At 46.5% G+C, this 21,809-nt stretch overlaps 1 protein-coding gene across 2 annotated transcripts; it reads right to left on the bottom strand.

Annotated features, from left to right (window-relative positions):
• Window positions 1–242: 242 nt before the first annotated feature.
• Tollip (toll interacting protein) lies at window positions 243–21,609 on the bottom strand. Of its 2 annotated transcripts, XM_021167816.3 has the most exons (7): window positions 21,438–21,586; window positions 17,925–18,013; window positions 11,564–11,713; window positions 10,808–10,990; window positions 9,535–9,687; window positions 8,342–8,432; window positions 243–3,326 (listed from the first exon to the last, which is right to left on the bottom strand). In XM_021167816.3, exons 2-7 carry the CDS (start codon window positions 17,943–17,945, stop codon window positions 3,112–3,114), a joined length of 813 nt encoding a protein of 270 aa, XP_021023475.1. In that variant the 5' UTR covers window positions 17,946–18,013; window positions 21,438–21,586; the 3' UTR covers window positions 243–3,111. The 2 variants fall into 2 exon arrangements, with proteins under 2 accessions (XP_021023475.1, XP_021023474.1); XM_021167815.3 differs by lacking the exon at window positions 17,925–18,013 and having other exon boundaries at window positions 248–3,326; window positions 21,438–21,609.
• Between the last annotated feature and the right edge of the window lie 200 nt (window positions 21,610–21,809).

Below are 21,809 nucleotides of genomic sequence, written 5' to 3'. Positions count from 1 at the left end.
ATCTCCACAACACAGGGCACCAACAGGAAAGGCTAGAGGAGTCCCAATGAGGTTCCAGTATAGATGGTGTAGCAGAAGCCAGAGGTCTCGTACTAGACCAATGACTCATTGCAATGAACATCTGCAAGAAGCATAGACAAAAGGATATACTGTGGAACACAGTGTGATACACTACAGCTTCCACAACAAGATATTTTCCGCCTCTGTTTGGGGAGGAGGTTGCAAGGGTGAAAGGCAGGTACTAGGGGAGGGGGAAGATAACTCGGATTGGGGTGCACAGTGTGAGATTCACAAAGAACTAATCAAAAGTTTAAAAAAATACTCAAGAACAAAAATAGTAAACATTTCCTCAGAGGACTTTATTTTTCTATTTTATATAGACCACTTATTAAATTAGAAGGCTGAAAAGTAAAAATATATCATATAATCAAAGAAAAATATGGACATGGACCCCCATTCCCAAAATATTCACAGACAGTTCTGAGAACCATTCCCACCAACCTCCAGACAGTGTACCAGATGATACCAGTGTCTGTAAAGGGTGGCCTGGGAGGGCGAGGGCAGAGCCCAGTCGCACAACACTTCTGTCATCGGGTAGGCATCACTCACATGGTGAGATGAAAGCCTCTGGCCATGTCAGACCACAAGCGTGCAGCAGGTTACAACTTCAGCCAACCAACATGTCCAGAGAAGAAAACAGGCCAGGCCATCCCTAGATGCATACCTACACTAGAGCTGGCTCGAGGGGAGGGGGCTCCAGTGAACACCTTGCGATATTTTGCTACCAACATCAATCTTTAAACTTGGCAAGAGCAGCAATTACACCCAGTGAGAGCCTGATCCCCATGCAGAAGCCTGTCTGCCTCGGCTGTGGCCTCTGCCTCTGAGCTCCTTCCAGGGATGACTTTTCATCTCAACGAGATTCAGGATGGGATGGAAGCCAAGCAAGCCATGCTCTGATGCCCTGGTACCTACACAGGTGCTGACAAGTACTGCCTCTCTCCTTGCACTAGATGGGTGCTGACATGAAATTCCAAGACAAAAACCAGCAAAACCTAGGAGTATCACTCAGGCCTTATAAAATGTGATCTTTCTTCAATCTAGTAAAAAAATAAAATGTTCATGACAAAGGGAAGAGTCTGTGTTCAGCTCAAGTCTTAAATCTGTCTTAAAACCATCACTCTTCCTCATTTGAGCAGTCAAAAGTTAGTGAACGCTGCCTCTGAGTGCTGTGGGGGCTGCTCAGGGGCTGGCAGCAAATCGTGATGCTTCCTATAGAACCTCACAGAACAAAGTGGCCCTGTGCTCAACCTATACCTCCTTAAGGCAGATGCGGATGCACACAGCCGCCACACCTGAGACCTAGAGACAGGTACTGAGTGAGGTTCCTGCTCTGCACTGTCTGCAGCCTGCTGGTAACACTAAGTGGACCACTTAAGGAGGTCCTGCCTGCCTGACTCATCCACCCTGTAAGAGGGCATCTGCTTACCAAGCACAAGGCCGATCAACAGTCTAGAATGGAGACTTCCAGTGCCTGGTTGTGTTAAAGTAAGTGGTTGAATCTATTTAACAAACATTGGTCTTTCTTCTCCATTTTGCAGTTAAAAGGCTTAAAGACCTACAACTAAAGAAAAGTGCTTGTTACCACCATCCCATGCTCACCATCACCACATACTGCCTTTAGGCTTACAAAAATAAATACTTATAAACAATACATTTGACAAAAAGCACCCCTGTAGATAACAGCAAGTAGGATTATTTTACCGCGTTTTTAGGAGGCAAAGACCAAAAACTGAAGCACTAATTTTCTTATTTGAAGTCCTTCACAACAGTCCAAACTGCTAGGAGTCACCTTCATGCCCATGTTGGTGGATCACATATCCAAACCGGGTGTGCAAATTCTCAGAAAACAAAAAGTAACAGCAATGTAAGGCAAAGCTGTCACACCATAAGCCTGTGGCAATGCTGGAGAGCTTCCTAACAGTACCTTGAGACAGCACTGACTCTGAGAAAGCTTCACGGTCTGTATCTTAGCACAAGGCACCACTCAATTTCTCCCTAAATACATGTATGGCCAGGTCATGGGCTCAAAGGTTTGCAACCTAAAATACACTATACAATAATCCACTAGTCAGGTACAGGCACCTCTACCTTTATGAAGGTTTAATTTAAGCATGGATTTTTATCACTCAAGCCAAGCTACAGTATGGGTCCACAGAGTATACTGCAGGTCAGTAGTGTCACAATGCTTGAATTTTAGTAGTAAGCACAGAGTGCCACACCCACCCATCGCCTTCGCTTGACTCTGGGCTCTGTGATGAAGGTCTATCAACAAGAACAGCCCCTGGAGTAAGACCCATGATGCTGGTACTAAACAAGAGGATGTAGAAAGCAGCCTCCAGCAGTGAGGGCCAATGTGGGGCCTGGCCAACCAAGCACCAGGTCTGGATACCTTCTGTATTCAAGTTGGATTTCTGTGGCTGAAGCCTAGCCAGACAGTGGCAGATAAGCTAGACAGGAGGTTAGAGACCCACTGGATATGGCTGGGAAGCATATCTCACTGGCCAGGACTAGCTGAGGGGCCCATGTTCACATACAACATCAGAAGAGGGAAGGAGCTTTTAGCTTGAAAGTTCTAAAAATAACCTGTAAGTAAGTGCACGTGAACTCAGTGCACCCTCAACAACCATCCCAGCTGGACTGAGTAACTCCATGCCATCCACCCATCAACTCAGAAGGATGCTGTACAATTTCTAGTATCTTGGCAGAGGCAGTTGCTTTCTGTAAGAATGCTTTCCAGGATAGGGTGAGAACAGGAGATGCAGGCCCCCAAACAGGACCACTGATCTGTGCAATAACAGGGCCATGCCACCATCACCCAGCTAGAGACTAGGAGAGAACTGTCCCCCAGCAACAATGAAGAAGACTGCCTGCTTAGAACCAAAAATCCACATGCATCCCCGAAATATGTAGGAAGGGGCGGCGCAGATGTCCAAGGAAGGGGTATGTGGATGGTCTTTCATTGGAATCTTGTGGGGATGGTGACCCTGGGGAGCCCTGGGCGGACAAGTCCAAGGGTCAGTGGTGTGAAGCCACGGGCCACAGGTGGGTCTAGGACTCTTCACCCATTTGCAGCAAGGAATTGATGGCAGCATCTTTGTTCCCTCTCTGGGCTTCAAGCACAGAACGGATTACTTCCCTGTCCATGTTGGGAAACATGTCCTGGATAGCTTTGAGGTCCTCTTCATTACAACGGGGCTGAGGAGCCACAGCTGGTGGGGGCATGGCCATTGGCACCATGCCAGGGCTGCAGACAGCAGGCATCCCTGAAAACAAAAGTTGAAGTTGGTTAAAAAGAGTGGGGTCAGCCAGGTGTTGTGGTGCCTGACTTTAATCCCAGTACTTGGAAAGCAACAGGAGAGTCTCTAAATTCAAGGCCAGCCTGGTCTACAGAGTGAGTTCCAGGACAGAGACAGTGGGATCACAAAGCTGCAGTGCCAAAGGAAGAAATAATACATCTCACTGGCCTCAAGGGAAAAGGCTACCTTAATCTGACTGGAAAACAGATCCCACAGGGATGCCCATGACAGATGGGATGGGATGGGCCATCCTCCTCACTACTGAGGCTCCCTCTCCTGAGGTATTTTCTTTCTGAACAAAAATTCAAGTTGAATATATCTAGTCAAAAATTACAGGGAGCAAGATGAAAATTTGGTAACCACATGTGCTACTTCAAGAGCTTAGGAGACTCATCATGGACATGAGTCTTTACTGAGAATGCAGACAACAAAGTAGTATGCTTGGGTTTTTTTGTTTGTTTGTTTGTTTTTTTTGGGGGGGTGTATTTTTTTATAATATTTTTTATTAGGTATTTTTAGTATGCTTGTTTTACCCAATACTCCAAAGTCTACTTGTGTCAAGATTCTAGAATTCACTTTCACAGCCTAACAAAGGCATTACAATAGCCATGTATATGGCAAGGTATAACTACATAAAGTACTCCCTGAAAACTTCAAGAAAAGCTGCATATTAGCCTTTCACAATGAAGATGACACATATCAGAAAGTACATCACTTTTCAGCAGCCTGAGGTACCAAGGTCCTCAGTGGGGCACAGGAGCTAATCCTTTTGCCATGAGAGCAAAAAAGGCTGCTGGCAAACGGCTCAGCATGATGCTACATGGCTCCCTGTACCTTGTGATAGATGAAGAGGTACAAACTGAGAAACAGAGGCAGTCTTCCTAAGTACCCTCTGGGCCAGGCCATCACCTTCATGCCTCTGTCCTGACTGACCTAGACAGGCTGTCATCAGTCAGTCACCTTACAAGTTGTCACCAGATAGTGGTGTAGCTGGCATTTGTTACTTTGCGGGTTCTTCTTTCTTCTACCCTTCTCCATCCTTTTGAACTCCTAACACTAGATAGGACAGAAAAACAGGATAGAAAGGAGGGAAGGCTTATCATTAGACTACTTCATGCTGATTAGGGGCATCAAGATCCTTGGGGAGAGTTTGATCTTTGCCATTAGCATATCTAACTACTTCTTGTTTCTTCTTTGCATATGGCTACTTACAAACCACAACCAAACACAAACAACAACAAACAACAACCCACCCTGCCTCTTGGGGCTCTAGCACTTATATACCTTTTGAAATGTCTCCAGAGTTGTAAACACTACACAAGAAACTATCTATTGCTGGCAAAATCATGCCTCTGCTAGAGCATGAAGCAAATCATAGTCAATGGCATAACCCTATGAAGCCTCATCATAAATTGACACAAACTGATAGAGTAGGACCAATTCATTCCCAATAGCAGGGCACTTAGCTACAATGCACACATTATAGACAGTAGGCAGACACAGGTCAGTAAAACAAGAGCCTTTTCACCAATAGGATGCCACTCAGAAAACAAAAGCAAAGGAGCTTTCCATTCAAGAAAAACTGGTGCTTAGCATGGCAATACAGACAGCCTGGGTCCTAAACGGCCTTGCTGCAACAGCCCAGAACTGACACCAACAGCTAAAAACTTCTGGAGCTACCCCTGCTGGCTAGGGAGCTCAGGAACAGGCTGCATATTACAGGACATTTCCAAGCTCTCAAACTAACAGACTCATAAACACACAGGTAACCTTGATCCTCCACCTTCAGCTTCAGCTCTGCAAAGCAGCAGCTGTGATCTCCAATTCAAAACCTCAGACATAGACAACAGGGTCTATGCCTTCTGATATACAGAAGCAGCAGGCACCTACTAGCTATGCATTGTTCCCTGGGTAGACCAACAGGCAGTGAGAATAGGCTAACATGTGAGTCTCCTCATTCCTGTGTAACTGTGCTTGAGTGCAGTCCTGTTTCATGCATGGTCTGTGTACACATACGTCACACTGTGAATAGTCAAGGGTATGAATCTTCCCAAGAGAGCGAACTGCAGCAGAAGCTGATATGAAGCAAGAAACACCACGTGACTTGACCTCACTCCTGAGAAGCCTGAGAGCAACAGGAATAAAAATGCCCTGAATGAACTGCTGCTCCTGCTTCTGTGGACACATCGACCAGATGGCATACCCTAATCGTCTCTGCACAGGATACCCCAAGTATTCTGCTAGGACAGCTCTGCCATCATAAACATACAGGAATTATAAGAACCAAAGCTGGGCATCAGTTTCAACAAAGTAACATGCTTATTAATGCCCCCAATGATTAAGATAAATAAAAAACAAAAAACCATTCAAGAACTTTTTTAGAACTGATTCTCCCTGGGTTCAGAGAGAAGTGGCTAATTCTGGGGCAAAAGGAAATGTACAAGATAGCAAGAGGCTTCCTGTGCCAACGTCAGGAAGCTCACACAGCATGTGAGACATCAAAAAGCACACAATTCAGTCTAAAGGCCTGGCCAATCTGGGATCACTGAGTGACAAAACAATATAGTAACAAATTAATAGCTCAGAAAATAAAACAATCCTCAAGTCCACACTGCTACAATTATCAGTGGACAGCCCAGTCTGACAAAAACAGAGAGCAACTGTAACCTTGAACACAGTCCTCGAGGTGATAGGAAAGGGTTCTCAAGAGAATGAAAAGGCAAACTGTGTCCCCTTACCGAATACTACAGTGTGAGCAGCAGAAATGAAAGAGAACAGCTTTCTAAGCAGCATCTGGGTTCGCCTGGCCAGAGAGTGAACAGGGTAGCACAAATAACTGCAGGCAGAGCCTGTTACAAGTTCTGGGAAGACCCAGACCACCAGCCCTGTGGTCTGCAGCACGTCCCCTTGGGAAGTGTCCTCACTTCCAGGAAGCATGCTTGCATGGGGACAGAGCTGACATCAAGGCTGGTCTCCAAGGGAAAAATACCCTTTTATTTCTGAGGCAGCTTTTCTATCAGTAGGAAACTATTTCTAACTTTCAAAATGTACATCAAAAGTAAGGATCAAAGCCTATTTCTAGAGAAGCCTTCCCTAAAATACACTTGAGAGGCATTACAGAGAATGAAGGACAGGAGCCAAGAAAGAGTAAACTGGTCAACAGCTTTTATCTTTTGTTTAGAAGTAGTTCTTCTGTTTGTAACTGGACAGAAATTTGTCTTTGTTGCTCCCCACCTCAACACCCTCTACCACCACCCAAAGATATGCTCAAGTCCACCGCAAACCACCCCCACCCCACCCCACCCCCGCCCCAGTGCCTCTAGATTGACTTTACTTAGAAAGAGGGCACCCTTGTTTGGATAAGACCATGAAGGAACAGAAAAGCCCTTGTCCAGTGACCTTACAGGACAGAAACACACAAAGAGGGTGGCGACTCCAAGAGTATGAAGACGGACCAGGGAGATATGGCCAGAAACCAAGTCACATCAAGATCTGGAAAAGGTTAGAAGTTCCCTCTCTGGAGCTTCAGAAAGGATTGCAGCCCGTTTTGACTCCTGGCCTGAGAAACTGAGGGGACAGACTTCTGCTGCATTGTTCCATCTGTGACCCCAATGCCTCTGCTACACTGGGGTACCCTTTGTGCTCATTTCACTCTGCTTGCTACTCCCTCTGCAGACCTCCAATGACAAATTCCATACGCAGACTGATAGGACTGCAGTTCAAAAAGGAACCTGGGAGCCACTCTGGGAACCCAACCCTCATACCTCAGGATCCGATCACTGAACTGGACAGGTCAGGATCTTGTATTGGGAACTCTAGAAAGCACACATCCTAAAACTCCACTCTCCAGATTTCTAAGGCTCTTGGTGAACAACCACACTGCTTTAAGGTTTCTCTAAGGCCCTGGGTCACTCCCCACTTGACTGGTTTGCCCTCTACTGCAAACCTACTCCATTCCAAATACTACAGGGGCCTAGAACCCTGTGAACTTACCCTCCCTCCCCTTTGCAAAGTGCTGCCCTTTGTTCCTGCAGGATGATTTGTCATAGGAAGAAGGCCCAAGTTCTGTCTGTCAGGCCTGTTTTCAGGACATGTGTGGGTGGATTTCATTCCCAAGTCCTGCACCATGTTCCCTAGCTCAGCTGGCAAAGAGGCTGAGTCTAATAAAGGCTAATGAGTCACTCCATTCTGGCTGTGTGGGACCCTCAGACCATAGCAGCTCTGTGTTGTCTCAGATACAAGGCAACACTCACCCTGAGCACCTGCTAGCAGGGACCAAGCAGGCCAAGTCCCATCCAGGACCTCATATTCCCTCCTGCCCTATAGACTGGCCATTCCCATTGGGATAGCAGAACTACCATGGTCTGCTTGGACTACAGTTCCCTGGAACCTAGCAAGAGACTAGGGAGACTACAGGCCTGCCCTGATGTCTACTCTCAGAGCCACAGTTTTTCCTGTTGGTTGAAGCCAAGAAAGGAGCTGTGTGATCTCATCTGCTCATCTGGTTTGCCCTATTCTGGTAGGAGGACGAGTTGGATACCAGGCACTGTGAAAGCCACAGGAAGATTAGAAATTTAAAATAATACATAAAAGCCACATCTTGACTTTATGACCCAAGCATCTATTAATTTATATGGGTAAATACTTTGAATGAAAGCCAAGATTTTCTTTTAAGATGTAGTTATGCCTTGTCTAACAGGAACCAGGTTGTCTTATTCCAGTAACTCATTCATAAAAATGTTCCTAGATAATGTTTCTACAACTCCAAAAATATCAACTCACCTTACTTGTGGCAATAATTAGGGCAAACACTATTTCTTATGTATGCATAAATAATTCAAATATGACATGGAATAAGTTTTAGAAGGATCTTCATTTAAAGCAGCCATGCTTACACAATTCTACACTACTCAAGCTTCACAGGCCCTTCCCTTTCCTGTCCTACTTTGTCCCAGGACTGCCTACCAAAGAAGCATACACACCTGCAATGGGCACATAGCCAACACCCTGCTGGTACACAGTTGGCATCAGGACCACAGGCTGAGGAGGCATCATCATGGCAGCTGGGAGGGACTGAAACACAACAAAGAAAAACACGGGTGTCAAGGAGGACCACACCATATGTCAATCTTGTTACTACTGGTATCAGAGGAGTGGTCCTAGCCTCAGCCCAGACATTAACACCCAAGACATGGAGTCCTCAGCAAGAATGTAGTGTTCCTGGCCTCTGGTTTCATCTGCACCAACACTCCCGCAGACCACCTCCCTTCAGCTAGAAGACTTGGGCTGCAGACTCCTAGCTCAGTTAGGAGAGTGGTGAGAGCATGAGGACCTGAGTTCAATCCTGAGCACCTATGCATAAGCCATGTTTGGTAGCTCATCTCTATAATCCAAGGGATAGGGAGTCATAGACAAGAAGATCCCTCAAGGTCATTAGCCAGCCAATCTAGAGGAATGAGTTTCAGTTTCAGTGAGAGAAAAAGTCAGGGTGAAGATTAAAGAAAACAAATGATGTCAACTACTGGCCTCACATGAGCTGCAACCACCACCGCTTCTCACACAGCCCCCTTCACGGTTTGTTCTGGAGACTGCATAAGTATCAGAAGCTTCTCTCAGAAATACTGAATTGGTTTGTTTGTTTGTTTGTTTGTTTAATGTGTCTTAGTGTTTTGTGTGCATGTATATATGTGCATTATGTGTGTGCCTGATGCCAGTGAAGGTACTGAATCCCCTGGAACTGGAGTTACAGTTGGTTGTGAGCCACCATGTAGGTGCTGGGAATCAAACCTGGAAATTTCCACAAGAGCAGCAGTGCTCTTACCTGTTAAGCCACCTCTCCTGGCCCAGCTCTAATAATCTTGAACTGTAGATGAGATAGTGTAAAATGGACCTATGCTACATAAAGCACCTGTTAAAGACAGGTAACACTCAACACCAGGAGAGGCATGTAGGATGGTCAAGCTGAGGAGGCCTGCATACAGGGTGCTTTATACTCCCCTGTTCTCAAAGACTCTGGAACAACTAAAATGAAAGGCCTAGATAATACAAAGGAGACAGTGGGAGCTCAGAGGCCCAGCCCTGCCTCCCATGACTTCCCAAGGTTCTGGGAGCCATAGCTGCCTCAAGGAGGTGCCATAACCTCTTTGAGGATGGCCTCTCCGGACAGTGAACTCACCGTGTAGGACATGACCAGGTTAATCATGCCCTCCTTGTCATCGCCCTGCCTCCCACTCAGGCTATACCACTCGTCCTCCACTTGGCCCTGCTTCAGGGACTCAGGGATGGTGATGTGGGTCCAAGCTATGCGGTCATCCATGGAGAAGGCACGCTGAGGAAGACAAGAGTAAAATGACCTCATCATGGCACACAACAACCCATGTTATAGAGACCAGATTTTCCTATGGCTGTGACTCCACCTGGACTGGTGCCTGCATCTACCTTCTATCTTCTTGGCAGGAGAGGGTTCCTCCTCACTGTTCCATCTTCCTTCAAGGAGCTTCCCATTAACCATAATGCCAGACCTCCACAGATCACCTGTACCTGGCCACTACCACTTCTGCATCTTCTGAGTAACAACCATAAGGCCAGGCCAAAGGACAATAAAGAATCTCTGGGCTGTCATCCTTGCTCAGGGATGGACACTGTCTTCCCCAGTCCTTGGGGCCTTACTCCTAATCCATTAGATATAAGAAGCAAGTATCAAGCCCAGTAGGTACAGATGAGGACAAGAGCTCCAAGCCACCACCCATAGCCCCAAACCTCCTTCTCATATTCTTACTATTCTCAGACACAGAAGGAGGAGAAAGGGACAAAACCAACCAACTAAACAAACAAACAAGAAGAAAGTAGAGCAAGAGGCAGACAAAGTCAAGACAAAGGGAGAAACTGTCCCCTCACTAGGCCTCCCATGCTGACGTCCTCGTTGGCTCTCATGCCTCCATTTTTTTCCCACTGCCCTTTGCTGTTTCAAGGAAACAAGCATATGACCTCCACAGCTAAGCTACAAGGAGACATCTTCCACCTGAGTTTCCTGATTACCCTCAAAAAGCTGCATGCCTAACTGCTGGAACGGCCATGGGACATTACTGGCAGAGCCTGGAACTCATGCGTACAAGAACAGTGCTCCCATCACGAGTGGAGCCTGACTTGCTTGAAATCTGACATGCCCGTGAACATCTATTTTCACACTCTACTCATGCTTCTACTGCTGGTGATGGCTCCCAATAGACACTGTCAAAGGAGCTGAGAGAAAAAAATCTGTAGCTTGTCATTTAGCCACTAAATGTCAGGTGTCCAGGCAGGTCACACCCAGTCACTAAATGCTAGGAATACAGGGCCTGAGCACCAGGAGAACAGCTTCGTGACTAAACCCACAAGGCACACTACAGCACACCCATGTCTATCAGATCCCAAACTAGACAGGTCTGTAACACTGGGGCATCTCTCACCTCATCGAAGATCTCAAGGTAGAACGAGTCCACACCTGGGGGCACTGTGCACTGAATGACCTTGTTCCAGCGAGGGTTCTTGGCCCCATTGTGTGCTGTGGGAGTTTCATAAACAGCATAGCCCAGACGCAGACGGCAGTAAGGGTCCATACGAGTCATGCCATAATTCTTTGCCAATTTTGCCTGAAATAACACCAAATTTAGAAAAACGTGGCATTCACCAGCAGAGACAAAGGCCAGTGCATCTGTAAACTGTTTTTCTTACAGATATTTCACAGTGTGTGAAAAAAACAGCCTTCAAGTTCACCTAATCGTGTCAGTAACTTGCTCTTGAACATGCTGCCAGTCACTCCTGGACTCATGACCCTGGAACCTGGCCATACCTGGCAACACCTGTAAGCAGTAAGACAAGACCTCTCATCTGACACTATGCACTGACTGTGCACATCCTAGGCCTCAGCATGGAGCTGAGGTTGAATGGGAACTACGGTCTGCAGAGCTGTTGTGCAGGAATGAGTAGCTCACTGCTACAAAGGGGTGAGGGAAAGCATCCTCATGGAGTATAATGCCTGACATGGACCAATAGTATCTTAGGCAGATCCCTGGGGAATCAACAGGTATTACCAGATATTTTCAAGAATAACTAGAATCAAAAAAATTCTACTGTGCACATGGGAAATGAGATGCAAAGCCCCATGCCCAGTGCCTCCTCTTCTGCTCAATCCCACCAGTCTTCAACAGGAAACTAAGACCCACCTGTACTACAGTGATGCTGAGGCGACCCACGGTACCAACTGTTCCTCCATACTGCAGCTGCTGGGCTGCCTGGGCATCCAGCTGGATCTGCTGCTGCTGTTGTGTGGGTGTTATACGGAGGAAGTCCTGGGGGAGTTCACCAATGTACACCTTCCAGTGAGGAGAGAAAAAGAGTAGAGTCAAAGCAGAATGCCAAGCATCTCAAAGTACTATCTGGCTTACCTTAGAGAGGTGTGTCACTCAGGCACAGTCCAGCTCTGCCCACCTTACCAAGGCTTAGAGAGTGTTTTGCTTTTTTTTTACTTTTTTAAACAAGAGATTCCAGCCTCCCCTCATCTGAGCTCCCTTTTCCTGAAGACACACACCTTATTCAGGAGGTACTCAAGGCAAACCAGACCCTTGGAAGGTTAAGAATATATCTCAGGGGAGCAAAATACTCGCAGGAGGAAATATGGAGACAAAGTGTGGAACAGAGACTGAAGGAAAGGCCATCCAGAAACTGCCCCACCTGGGGATCCATCCCATATACAGTCACCAAACCCAGACCCTATTGTAGATGCCTGAAAGTGCTTGCTGACGGGTGCCTGATATGGCTGTCCCCTGAGAGGCTCTGCCAGAGCCTGACAAATACAGAGGTGGATGCTTGCAGCCAACCACTGGGCTGAGCTTGGGGGTCCTTGATGGAGTTGGAGAAGGGACTGAAGGAGCTGAGAGGGTTTGCAGCCCCATGAGGGAAGAAACAGTGTCAACTGGCCAGACCCCCTGGAGCTCCCAGGGACTATACCACCAACCAAAGACTACACATGGAGGGACCTATGGCTCCTGTCGCATATGTGGCAGAGGATCGTCTTGTTGGATATCAGTGGAAGGAGCAGCCCTTGGGCCCAAGGGGTGTTCGATGCCCCAGTGTAGGGGAATGCCAGGGCAGGAAGACAGAAGTTGGTAGGTGGGTGGGTAAGCACCCTCATATAGGCAGAGGGAGGAGCGATGGGATAGGGGATTTCTGAAGGGGAGACCTGGAAAGGGGAAAACATTTGCAATGTAAATAAAGAAAATATCCAATTAAAAAAAAAAAAAAAAAAAAAAGCCGGGCGTGGTGGCGCACGCCTTTAATCCCAGCACTCGGGAGGCAGAGGCAGGCGGATTTCTGAGTTCGAGGCCAGCCTGGTCTACAAAGTGAGTGCCAGGACAGCCAGGGCTACACAGAGAAACCCTGTCTCGAAAAAACTAAAAAAAAAAAAAAAAAAAAAAGAATATATCTCAGTCAGTAAAAAGGCTAGCTCGAGGGAGACCTGAAGTGCTCTAAGAAAGTAGAGTTTTTCAAGAAAAAGAGGAGAGCAAAGGAAAGGGGAAAGGTTAACCAAGACTCCTAATGGTGGCCCTGGTTAAGATTCATTTTGGAGTTAACCACATGACCCCTACTGCAGAAGAAGACCAAGGAATACATGATGAACCAGGGCTTTCTGGGAAGAAAACACCAGTTGGAAATGTTATACCTACCTGGGGCCCAAGAAGGGAGGGCCGAGGACCCTTTTGTAGCAGCTGAGATGTTAGCTACTTAGGACCAGCCTTGGGAGCAAGCATCCACAGCTTCACCCAGGATAACACAAAGAAGCCAGGACTGCTCCTTGCCCAGTGGGTACCAGTCTAAGTTACAGAGAGGAAATACTCACAATTAAGGGACAGCTGAGGAAGCTCTGAAGGCTGAAAGCCCACTGAAGAAGGACCTGAGCAGCAATCAGGTGCCTAAAGTGGTCCCACCATGCATGCTTGCCCAGAAGCACCAATGTCAAATGTGAGCTGTGACAGTCAATTTACTGAGACCTGCTGGGAACACTTGGTATCCAGGTTCTATGACACCCTGCCTACCTCCACTGCACGCACTCCCACCTATCCACCCAGCCGTGGGTTCCCACTGATATGCACTATGTACACTTCCACTTTCTGCAGGGTTTTTAGCTCCCAGCACCTGGGAAACTCCAAGGGGTTTGGGTCTTCTTTTCAAAGGTCCTTGAAAAAGGTAGGCATGGTGGCTCACTTTCACATTCCCAGCACTTGAGAGACTGAGGCAGGGGAGTACAGTGAGTTCAAAGCCAATCTGAGCTACATAGTGAGTTCCAGGCCAGCTTGAGTTATACAGCAAGACCCTATCTCAAAAAATAAATCAAATAAATTAATAAAGGAAAGAAGCAAGCAAAAGTCACTGGATCCTCAAGTCTAACCCCTTACTGTCTCCCTATTTCTGTGTTTCCAAAACATACAGACTAGTCACATGTTCAGAACCAACCAAGGATACAGCCCAGAGTTCTCTGTGGGCCACCCTGATGATGTTCCCACTACGATCCTCTAACTTGAAAAAAGCATGTCAGTGGTGACTACTTAGCAGCATACCCCTCTGCACCTGTGGGGTCACTCAGAGTCAAGAACAAGGAGGGAGCTCAGCCCTCATAGGCAGAAGCTTTCCACAAAGTAGCTGTGGCCAGTGAGAACCATGGTTACCAAGAAAGGCAGTTTCCAATACCTGAAGCCTCCCTTGGATAGACAGCCTTCCCCACGGCACACCACAAATGCTTCTGGGGAGTCCAGAAGAGATGAGGAAGGGCTGTGGCTCGAGAAGACAGGAGCCAGTATCTACGGTATAGAGGAAACCCTGAGTCCCTCCCAGAGGAATTTCTGTCCCATACCTGTGCTAGTCTACAGTGAATTTAGAGGGTGCACCTCCACGATGTATACCCAGTTTTATCTATACATCATAAATGGGTTCTTAGGCAAAAACAGATTTTCTTCAGCCAGGTTCTTGGGGTTAATCTATATAAGCCAAGTTCTCACTTGTCATAGGAACAACTATCAATTGAATGCCATATAGTACAGTTTTAGGACTGCAGCAGGACACACTGTGCCTTCGAAGGATACACACAGGAGGGTAAGCAGACCAGTAGATATCACAGTGATAAGTCAGGATATAGGCAGTCATGGGGGCTGCTTCAGGCATGGAGGTCAGGAAAGACTATGTGGGACAAGTCAGGGCTGTTTTTTACTTTGTATCTTATCATTCTCTTCTTGGGACTAGAAACTTCAGACATTGAGATTTCCTATTATACTCTTCCAGGCTTTCATTAAAGAGAAAGAGACTGCTGGGGTGGGGTGAGATTAAGATAAAATGTGGATGGGATTGAAGTAGAGCTCTGCAGTAGAGCATCTGCCCAGCGTGCACAATGCTCTGGGTTCAATCCCACTGCTTTTGTCCCTCAAAGATCAAATTCAAATGTGCTATTTTTCAATAAAGATCTAAACATAAAATTATAAATGGGAAGGAAAGTTTTAACATTGTGAATTTAACAGTGTTAATGAAGAGTAGAAAAGCAACACTGTGGTAGAGAAAGCTAACCCATTCTGACTTAGCTAGGTGAGACTTCATCCAAGCCAAGGATGTTCTACAACACCCTCAACAATGTTCTTTCTCAAAAAACAAAACAAAAACAAAAAAACAAGGAAGCCTGAGATGTGGTCAAAGTCAAGGCAAGGCAAGGTCCTGGGAGGAGCCCACAGCAGTGAAGGGAACAAGCTGAACAAGCTGAATGTAGAGCATGGACTGAAGCCAGTTTCATGGCAGTGACATCGGTCTGTGAATATGACATCAAGGAAAATGAGACGAGAACTTTTTTCTATAGCTTTTCTCAAGTCACAATTTTACTAGAAAAAGTTTCACCTTAACCTAAAGAGGGAGCAGGGAGAGTAGGAAAGACTTCAGCCTGAGCCAGATAAACAAGGTGGTTATACAACCAATACTCTCTGTCCTGGGAGGGGAAGACAAGCCTGCCTGTTGCTGCAGATCCCTGATGATTTGTCTAAATGAGGACACCTCTTGCTATACCTAAAGGAGTCACCACTGTTAGCATAGTGAGGCATACTTCAAAACAAGAAATGAATTCAGGCATTGGTGCAAATTCTATAAAGTCACTGACAGCACTAGAAAATACCATCAATAAACAGCTATTTTTAGTAAAGTTTTAAAATACAGGGCTAATCCTAAAATGTATTTTTGCCATATACTGGTGGATGACATTTTTGCCATATATTGGCCACATGAAATAAACATTTTTATCATGGCTTAAAGACTCAGAAAAATTAAATGATGATTCTGTTAACAGACTCACAGTAGGTCTTTTTTGCAGTTTATCTAAGAGTATAAGATGAATACTAACAAATGACTTCAAACATGTTGGTTAAGAGCCAACAAATTCAATTCCAGGCACGGGTCCCATAGCAAAGCTGCAAGAACATAAGCATAAGTATGCTGGTTCCTTAAGGCCCGGGACAAAGGAAGAGCCACCAAGCAATGCTTCATTTCTCTAGCCAGAAGCATCTATGTGGCCCAGACTCACAACTGGCAAAAAGAATGAGATATTTCTGTGTCCCTAAAAGAATGAAAGGAATCCCCAGGACCCTGACCAAAAAAAGGGGGACAAGTAGGAAGGGCACAGTAGGCTTCAGCCTTGGCTCTGTGTAGCATTTGAGGGCAACTCAAACTAGGAACAGGCGGACAAATCTAGTAAATGAGGGCACACATAATGAATCTAATGAATTTAGAATCTGCAGCACGGCCCATGGGACTTCCCTATCTATAGAGAAGCTAGATGTCTCTCCTAGGGGTTGTCCAAAGGCATTTGGCCTGCCCAGCACAGAGAACCTATCTGCTAGCAAGTCTGGGACACTATAGGAAGTCAAGAAGGTGCTAGTCTAGAGTTCAGCAAAAAAGATGGGCAGCAACACAGTTACTTCTACAGGTGAGTGTGCATACAAGTATGTGAGTTGCATGCATGCATCCATGTGTGTGAGGCTCTGGCACTGCAAGGCTAAAGGGAGCAAGGAAGAATCCTAAAGCAGCAGCAGTTCATAGTTTAGAGTATCTGTGGCAGCTGGGCAGAGGTGGATCTATTGCCTGATGCCTTCCAGAGCCAGTGATCACAGGGATTCCTATGCACGAAACTAGCTGCTGCTCTCTCCCCACAGTCACTGCAGCCAGTCCTCTTGGCCTTCATAGGTACCTGGCAACTTCACCACCCACCTGAACCCAGCTCTACTGCCTTTCTGGTGTCAAAGCAAAATAGTATCAGAAAAGGATTCAATCACAGAAGTATGTTTTCTGAAAAATGAAAAACAATTCATAAGGACCTAGCATCTTACTAGTTCATGGTATTTCCATGAGCTGGGCCTGTTGCACTCTCCATGCATAAATCTGGCGCATCGTCATGAGCCCTGACAACAGTTCTATATTGTTCAATATATGGCGATTGGCCCTCAGTCAGGATGGAAACTGCACTTAAAGGCTTTCAGTGGAGCCGAGCGTGGTGGCGCACGCCTTTAATCCCAGCACTCGGGAGGCAGAGGCAGGCGGATTTCTGAGTTCGAGGCCAGCCTGGTCTACAAAGTGAGTGCCAGGACAGCCAGGGCTACACAGAGAAACCCTGTCTCAAAAACCCAAAAAAAAAAAAAAAAAAGGGCTTTCAGTGGTTTATACTGAAACTCCAAAGAATGGAAGACTAGTAAAGGAGTGACGAGATGACAGCAGGGCAGGCATGCAGTGGACTGAGTGCCACTCTCCACAGCCCTCAGGAACTACACTCAAGAGTTCTAAAAGAACAGCTTGAAAAGCACAGCAAAGATCCTGATGGACAGATACGAGGGGGATGAGGAAGAAGATTACACATCTCAGATCTGAACAAGCACTGACAAAAATGCTACTGCTCAAAGGAAAGGGGAACCATCACATACGGCACAACCACACCAGGTGGGATGGGACCACCGGGTCACCACCAACTATGGTCTTTGCACAGACTGGGGACGACAGAGACGCAACCAACTTTAGATCTGCAAGACACTGTGTTAAAATTCCTAGGGTAACTCCCAAGAGAAAAGAAATAAACCATACATTTACCAAACTGGTAAAGAATTTACTACTTATTAAAAACATTTTCAAAAATATGATTACTACTAATTACACACATTAAAAACTGTTTAATGAATCAAAACAAATGCAAGCCTTAAAGTGTTAAATGTGTATATATTTATGCCATATAAAATAAAATAGGTTTCAATAGAAACCTGTACTTCTTAGATTTGACTTTTAAGGACACAGCTATATGTTGTTGTGGGTAGACTCCTCCTAAACATAAATGTTGAATAAAATGTAAAGTCAAAACATAAACGAAAGAAAGAAAAACCCTGTAAATATTTTTTAAAAGGAAAAACAGAGTAGTTACAAAATTGCATAAAGTAAAAAGGCAAGAAGCCAGTAGAGGTCACTCACTATCTGGTCACCACAGCCTGATGTTAGACTTATACTCAGGTATAGCCTCACCTCAGAATCCAGAGCAGACATTCTCAAGGACCCAGAGACATAGGCCTAGTGGCCAGCTGGGGAGCACAACCTCTTGCTCAGGTTCTGCCCTGTGAAGATGCATAGACAAGAGGATGCTAACTCACACAGGAGGTTTGAAAACTGCAGGTATATAGTAACACTAATAAATAAATAAATAAATAAATAAATCTGATATACATCCTAAGGAACTCAAGTCCCTTCTCCATTACTAGAAAATTAGAAGCCTCATTTTACTGTACTTTAGAAACTAAACAACCCAGACACCTCTGGGTGATGAGAAAAGCTTATCTTTAACAGCAGATCCAGTTACCAAGTACAGAACATATGAACAAATTAAAAAATGACTCTTTTGGGGCTGGAGAGATGTTTCAGTGGTTAAGTGCAGTGGCTGCTCTTCCAGAGAACCTGGGTTCAATTTCTAGCACCTACATGGTTCACAACTATGTGTATCTCCAGTTCTAGGGAATCTGACCCCTCTCCTAACCTCCATGGGCCCCAAGAATGCACATGGTATACATACATATACACAGGGAAAATATTCATACATACAAAGTAATCTACAAATTAAAAAAAAAATCACTTTGCCATCACTAATCAAGTCATTGGTTCAGCAAGGCATGGACACTAAGGACCACCCACAGAATGAGGAGGGGCAAAGCCAGAGTCAGTGGCCTCTGGCAAAGCTCACTGGTTAACCAGCATCTCACACAGGACAAGGCAGCACCTGTGGGACTCTACACAACACATCTATTAAGGAGGACCTTCAAAATGCCAGCCCTACATGTGGTGCAGCCTCCAGGGAGCAAGACCTCTTACACAAGAAGTCGGATCCTACAAGTCACTCACTGTAGGGAAGGAGTGGGTTTATGGACTGAGTAGCAAAAAGGGTTGGTAATTTCAAAATACCAGCATTTTCAAAAGCGATATAGATATAGCATAGGGTTCAGTGCCCTGCAGTGGCTATTTTTAACCACCCCCACCCCCCCGAAAAAAAAAAAAAACCCTAAAGTCTAAAACTATAAAAGACCACATATCCCAGGGAAGAACTTACTCCTTTACAACCATGTAGGTGCGGCTATCCGTCCTCATACCTGCCCACCTAAACCCTTAACCAAGGACAGAGAGCCCTCCTCACCCAGATGAGATTGTCCTCTGCCTTTTATAGCCTGCCAAGATACTTTTGTCAGTCCTTTCCCACTCCTCAGAGGCAAAGGTCAGCTACAGAGTCAACTGCCCAAGCCTAAGTCCAGGTTCATAGGATGGAGACACTGGGCCATGGTCTAACTCCTGCTGGACTACACAAAGAAGGCTGCTTGCAGGACCCAGCGCTGACCAAATGCATGCACTTCATCTGTTTAGAAGCAGCACTCGGTTCACTTAGGGTTCATACAACCCTGAGTGTGACATGAATAGCAGAGAAGCATACCACACTCTGGCAGTTCTACTAGACCTTGACAACTGGCTAAAAGCTTTTCAAATATTAGTGAATCCAGAGGTAGATGAGTATATCATTCCAGGTGAAGCGGCCAGTGAAAAGTTGAAAACTGAAAAAGGTCTGCACTCTAAGAAATAGCACTTCCCAGATGAAGTTCAAGGCCTTCTATTCTACAGAGACCCTGGCCATGGCCCATGCAGTCCTCCCACATCAAGTCACTGGAAAGAGCACAAATCTGATGGTGACTGTCATTCTCTGGCTTACATAAGTTACGATGCCTGGCTGTGTCCCTGTGCTCCACACCTGTGGCTCAGTGTCCAGTTACTCTAAATATTGTGACCACTAATACTATGATGAAGATATGCATATCCCAAATAAACCTTGAGATACCTGTCACTTAAGACAAGTTCTTACAGCCCAAAGTTACAAGTCATGAAAACCTAAAACCACTCAGCTGTCTATGTTGTATTTCTATGACTACATTCTCCCAGGAACACTGGGCAAGTAGAAAGATCAAACGTCAGGATTTGACTCCACAGATTCTGCTAGTATCAACATCATCTGACACTCCCAATTACTCATCACTGTGTAGGTTATTGCAGCTCTGTACAACACCAGAGTTTCTCTAAGCAACAGGGAAAGATAGCTTCTTACTCATGACAGACATGGAGTTCACCATCAGATGAATTCAAACTCAGCCTGAACCACAAGAGATAAGGACACTCTCAGACCACACAGTAAGAAAGGGCCCACTCTCCTTGGCCATGTGTCCACTTGGCAGGGGATATGAAAAGGGCAAAGCTCTGCCTCCCTTTCTCCTCTGGCAGCCACCATCAATCTTCTATAGTTTGCTGAGACACAGTGAGGATGAAGAAGGGTTGATGAACATAAAAGTAACTCCAACATTGGAAATCTCCATCCAAGTTTGACAGTGGCTCAGGAGATCTGGCTTCAAAGCCCTCCTAAAAAGCATCTAATCAAGCCTGAGGCTTTCTTCAAAGTCAGGAAATCAGTAATCTATCCCAAGGAGTTACCTGTTATACACACACACACAGTCAACACCAAGCTGTCGGGGTGAGAAAACTCCGGGAAACCTCAGGCTTTGCAGGCACACTCAATATTAACTTCAGGGGAAAAGGCACTGAGGTGCTGATTAAGAACTATGTTCCACTCCACACAGCCACGGTTGGCTAACAACATCCCACCCACACCAGTCTCAGGGAGCTACTGGGAGGACATACACACTAGGGGAGGTAAGTCGGTAGTATAATAGAACCCAAGACAATCCTGAAGAGGCAACCCTGTTGGGTCTTCCAACTTCTCTGCTCCCCTCTCCTCGTTTATAAATGAAGAAATTGAGGCTTGAAAAGGTAGCCACTAACTAAGCTCAAGAGGTAGTACCCAATTTTCTATAGATGTTAGGGAGAAGAGGAAACTGTCACAACTAAGGACAGACTACAAAGTGGGATCTTTCACCATTTCTGAAACCAAGGAGACCAGGTTATCTCTCCTTTGGGGGACCAACGGTGTCCGACTCCACTCCTCTGAGAGACCACGGGAACCAAGGCACCTCTCAGTTTGGGAAATTAATGTAGTCAGTACCAATCTGGGAGAAAAGAGAGTCAGGGCTCGTGTCCATCTAGGAGACCAAGGAGGTGATAGATCTGAGAGCGTAAGGGGTTCAGGGCCCTTTCTATCTGAGGGACTAAGGGAAGTCGGGGTCCCATTCCATCTGGAGACCAATGGGGTAAGGTTTCTTCTGTGTAGAAGAACCCTATTCAGGGCCTCCACCCAGGAGGACCACGGGAGTCAGGATCCCTCTCCATGAAGGAGGCCAGGAGCTTCAGGGCCCGTGGGTCTCTGGGGAACCATCAAATTCTGCCTTCCTCCACCCCAGAGGTCCGATGGACGAGAGTCGCTGGCTCCGGGTGGGTACCCGAAGGTAGGACCCGCGAAGCCCCGGGACGGCAGAGCAACCCGCGAGGGCCCCGTAAAAGATTGAGGAGTCCGACCCCAGGCTCCACTGCCCCAGCCAGGCTCTGGTCCAGAGCACTCACCGGCCCGCGCTGCGTGCTGACGGTGGTCGCCATGGTGCTGCGGCGGCCCTCTGCCTCGCCGACTGCACAGAGACCCGCCGGGAGAGCTCTTCCGCTCCCACCACAAGCTGCGTCGCCGACCGTTGTCCCGCGAGGCACTGGGCTCTTCAGTCAGCTGACAGTCGCCCCGCCCCGCCCCACCCCGGCGTTCCCAAAGTACAGAGCTTGGCAATCGCTGGCCCCGCCCCTTCCGGCTAATCCGCGCACGCGTGTTCCGAGCTCAGGGGAAGCGGGTCTCCCGTATACGCCTGCGCAGTGGCGCCCTCAGTAGCCCCTTAAAATGGCTGTCAGACAGTTTGCGCATGCCTAAACCTGAACGCTCTCCTGCGGGCA

This window comes from Mus caroli, unplaced genomic scaffold (assembly GCF_978045245.1).
Source record: "Mus caroli unplaced genomic scaffold, Mus_caroli_1 scaffold_8, whole genome shotgun sequence".
Lineage (NCBI taxonomy): Eukaryota > Metazoa > Chordata > Mammalia > Rodentia > Muridae > Mus > Mus caroli.
This window is presented reverse-complemented; position numbering and strand designations above follow the sequence as displayed.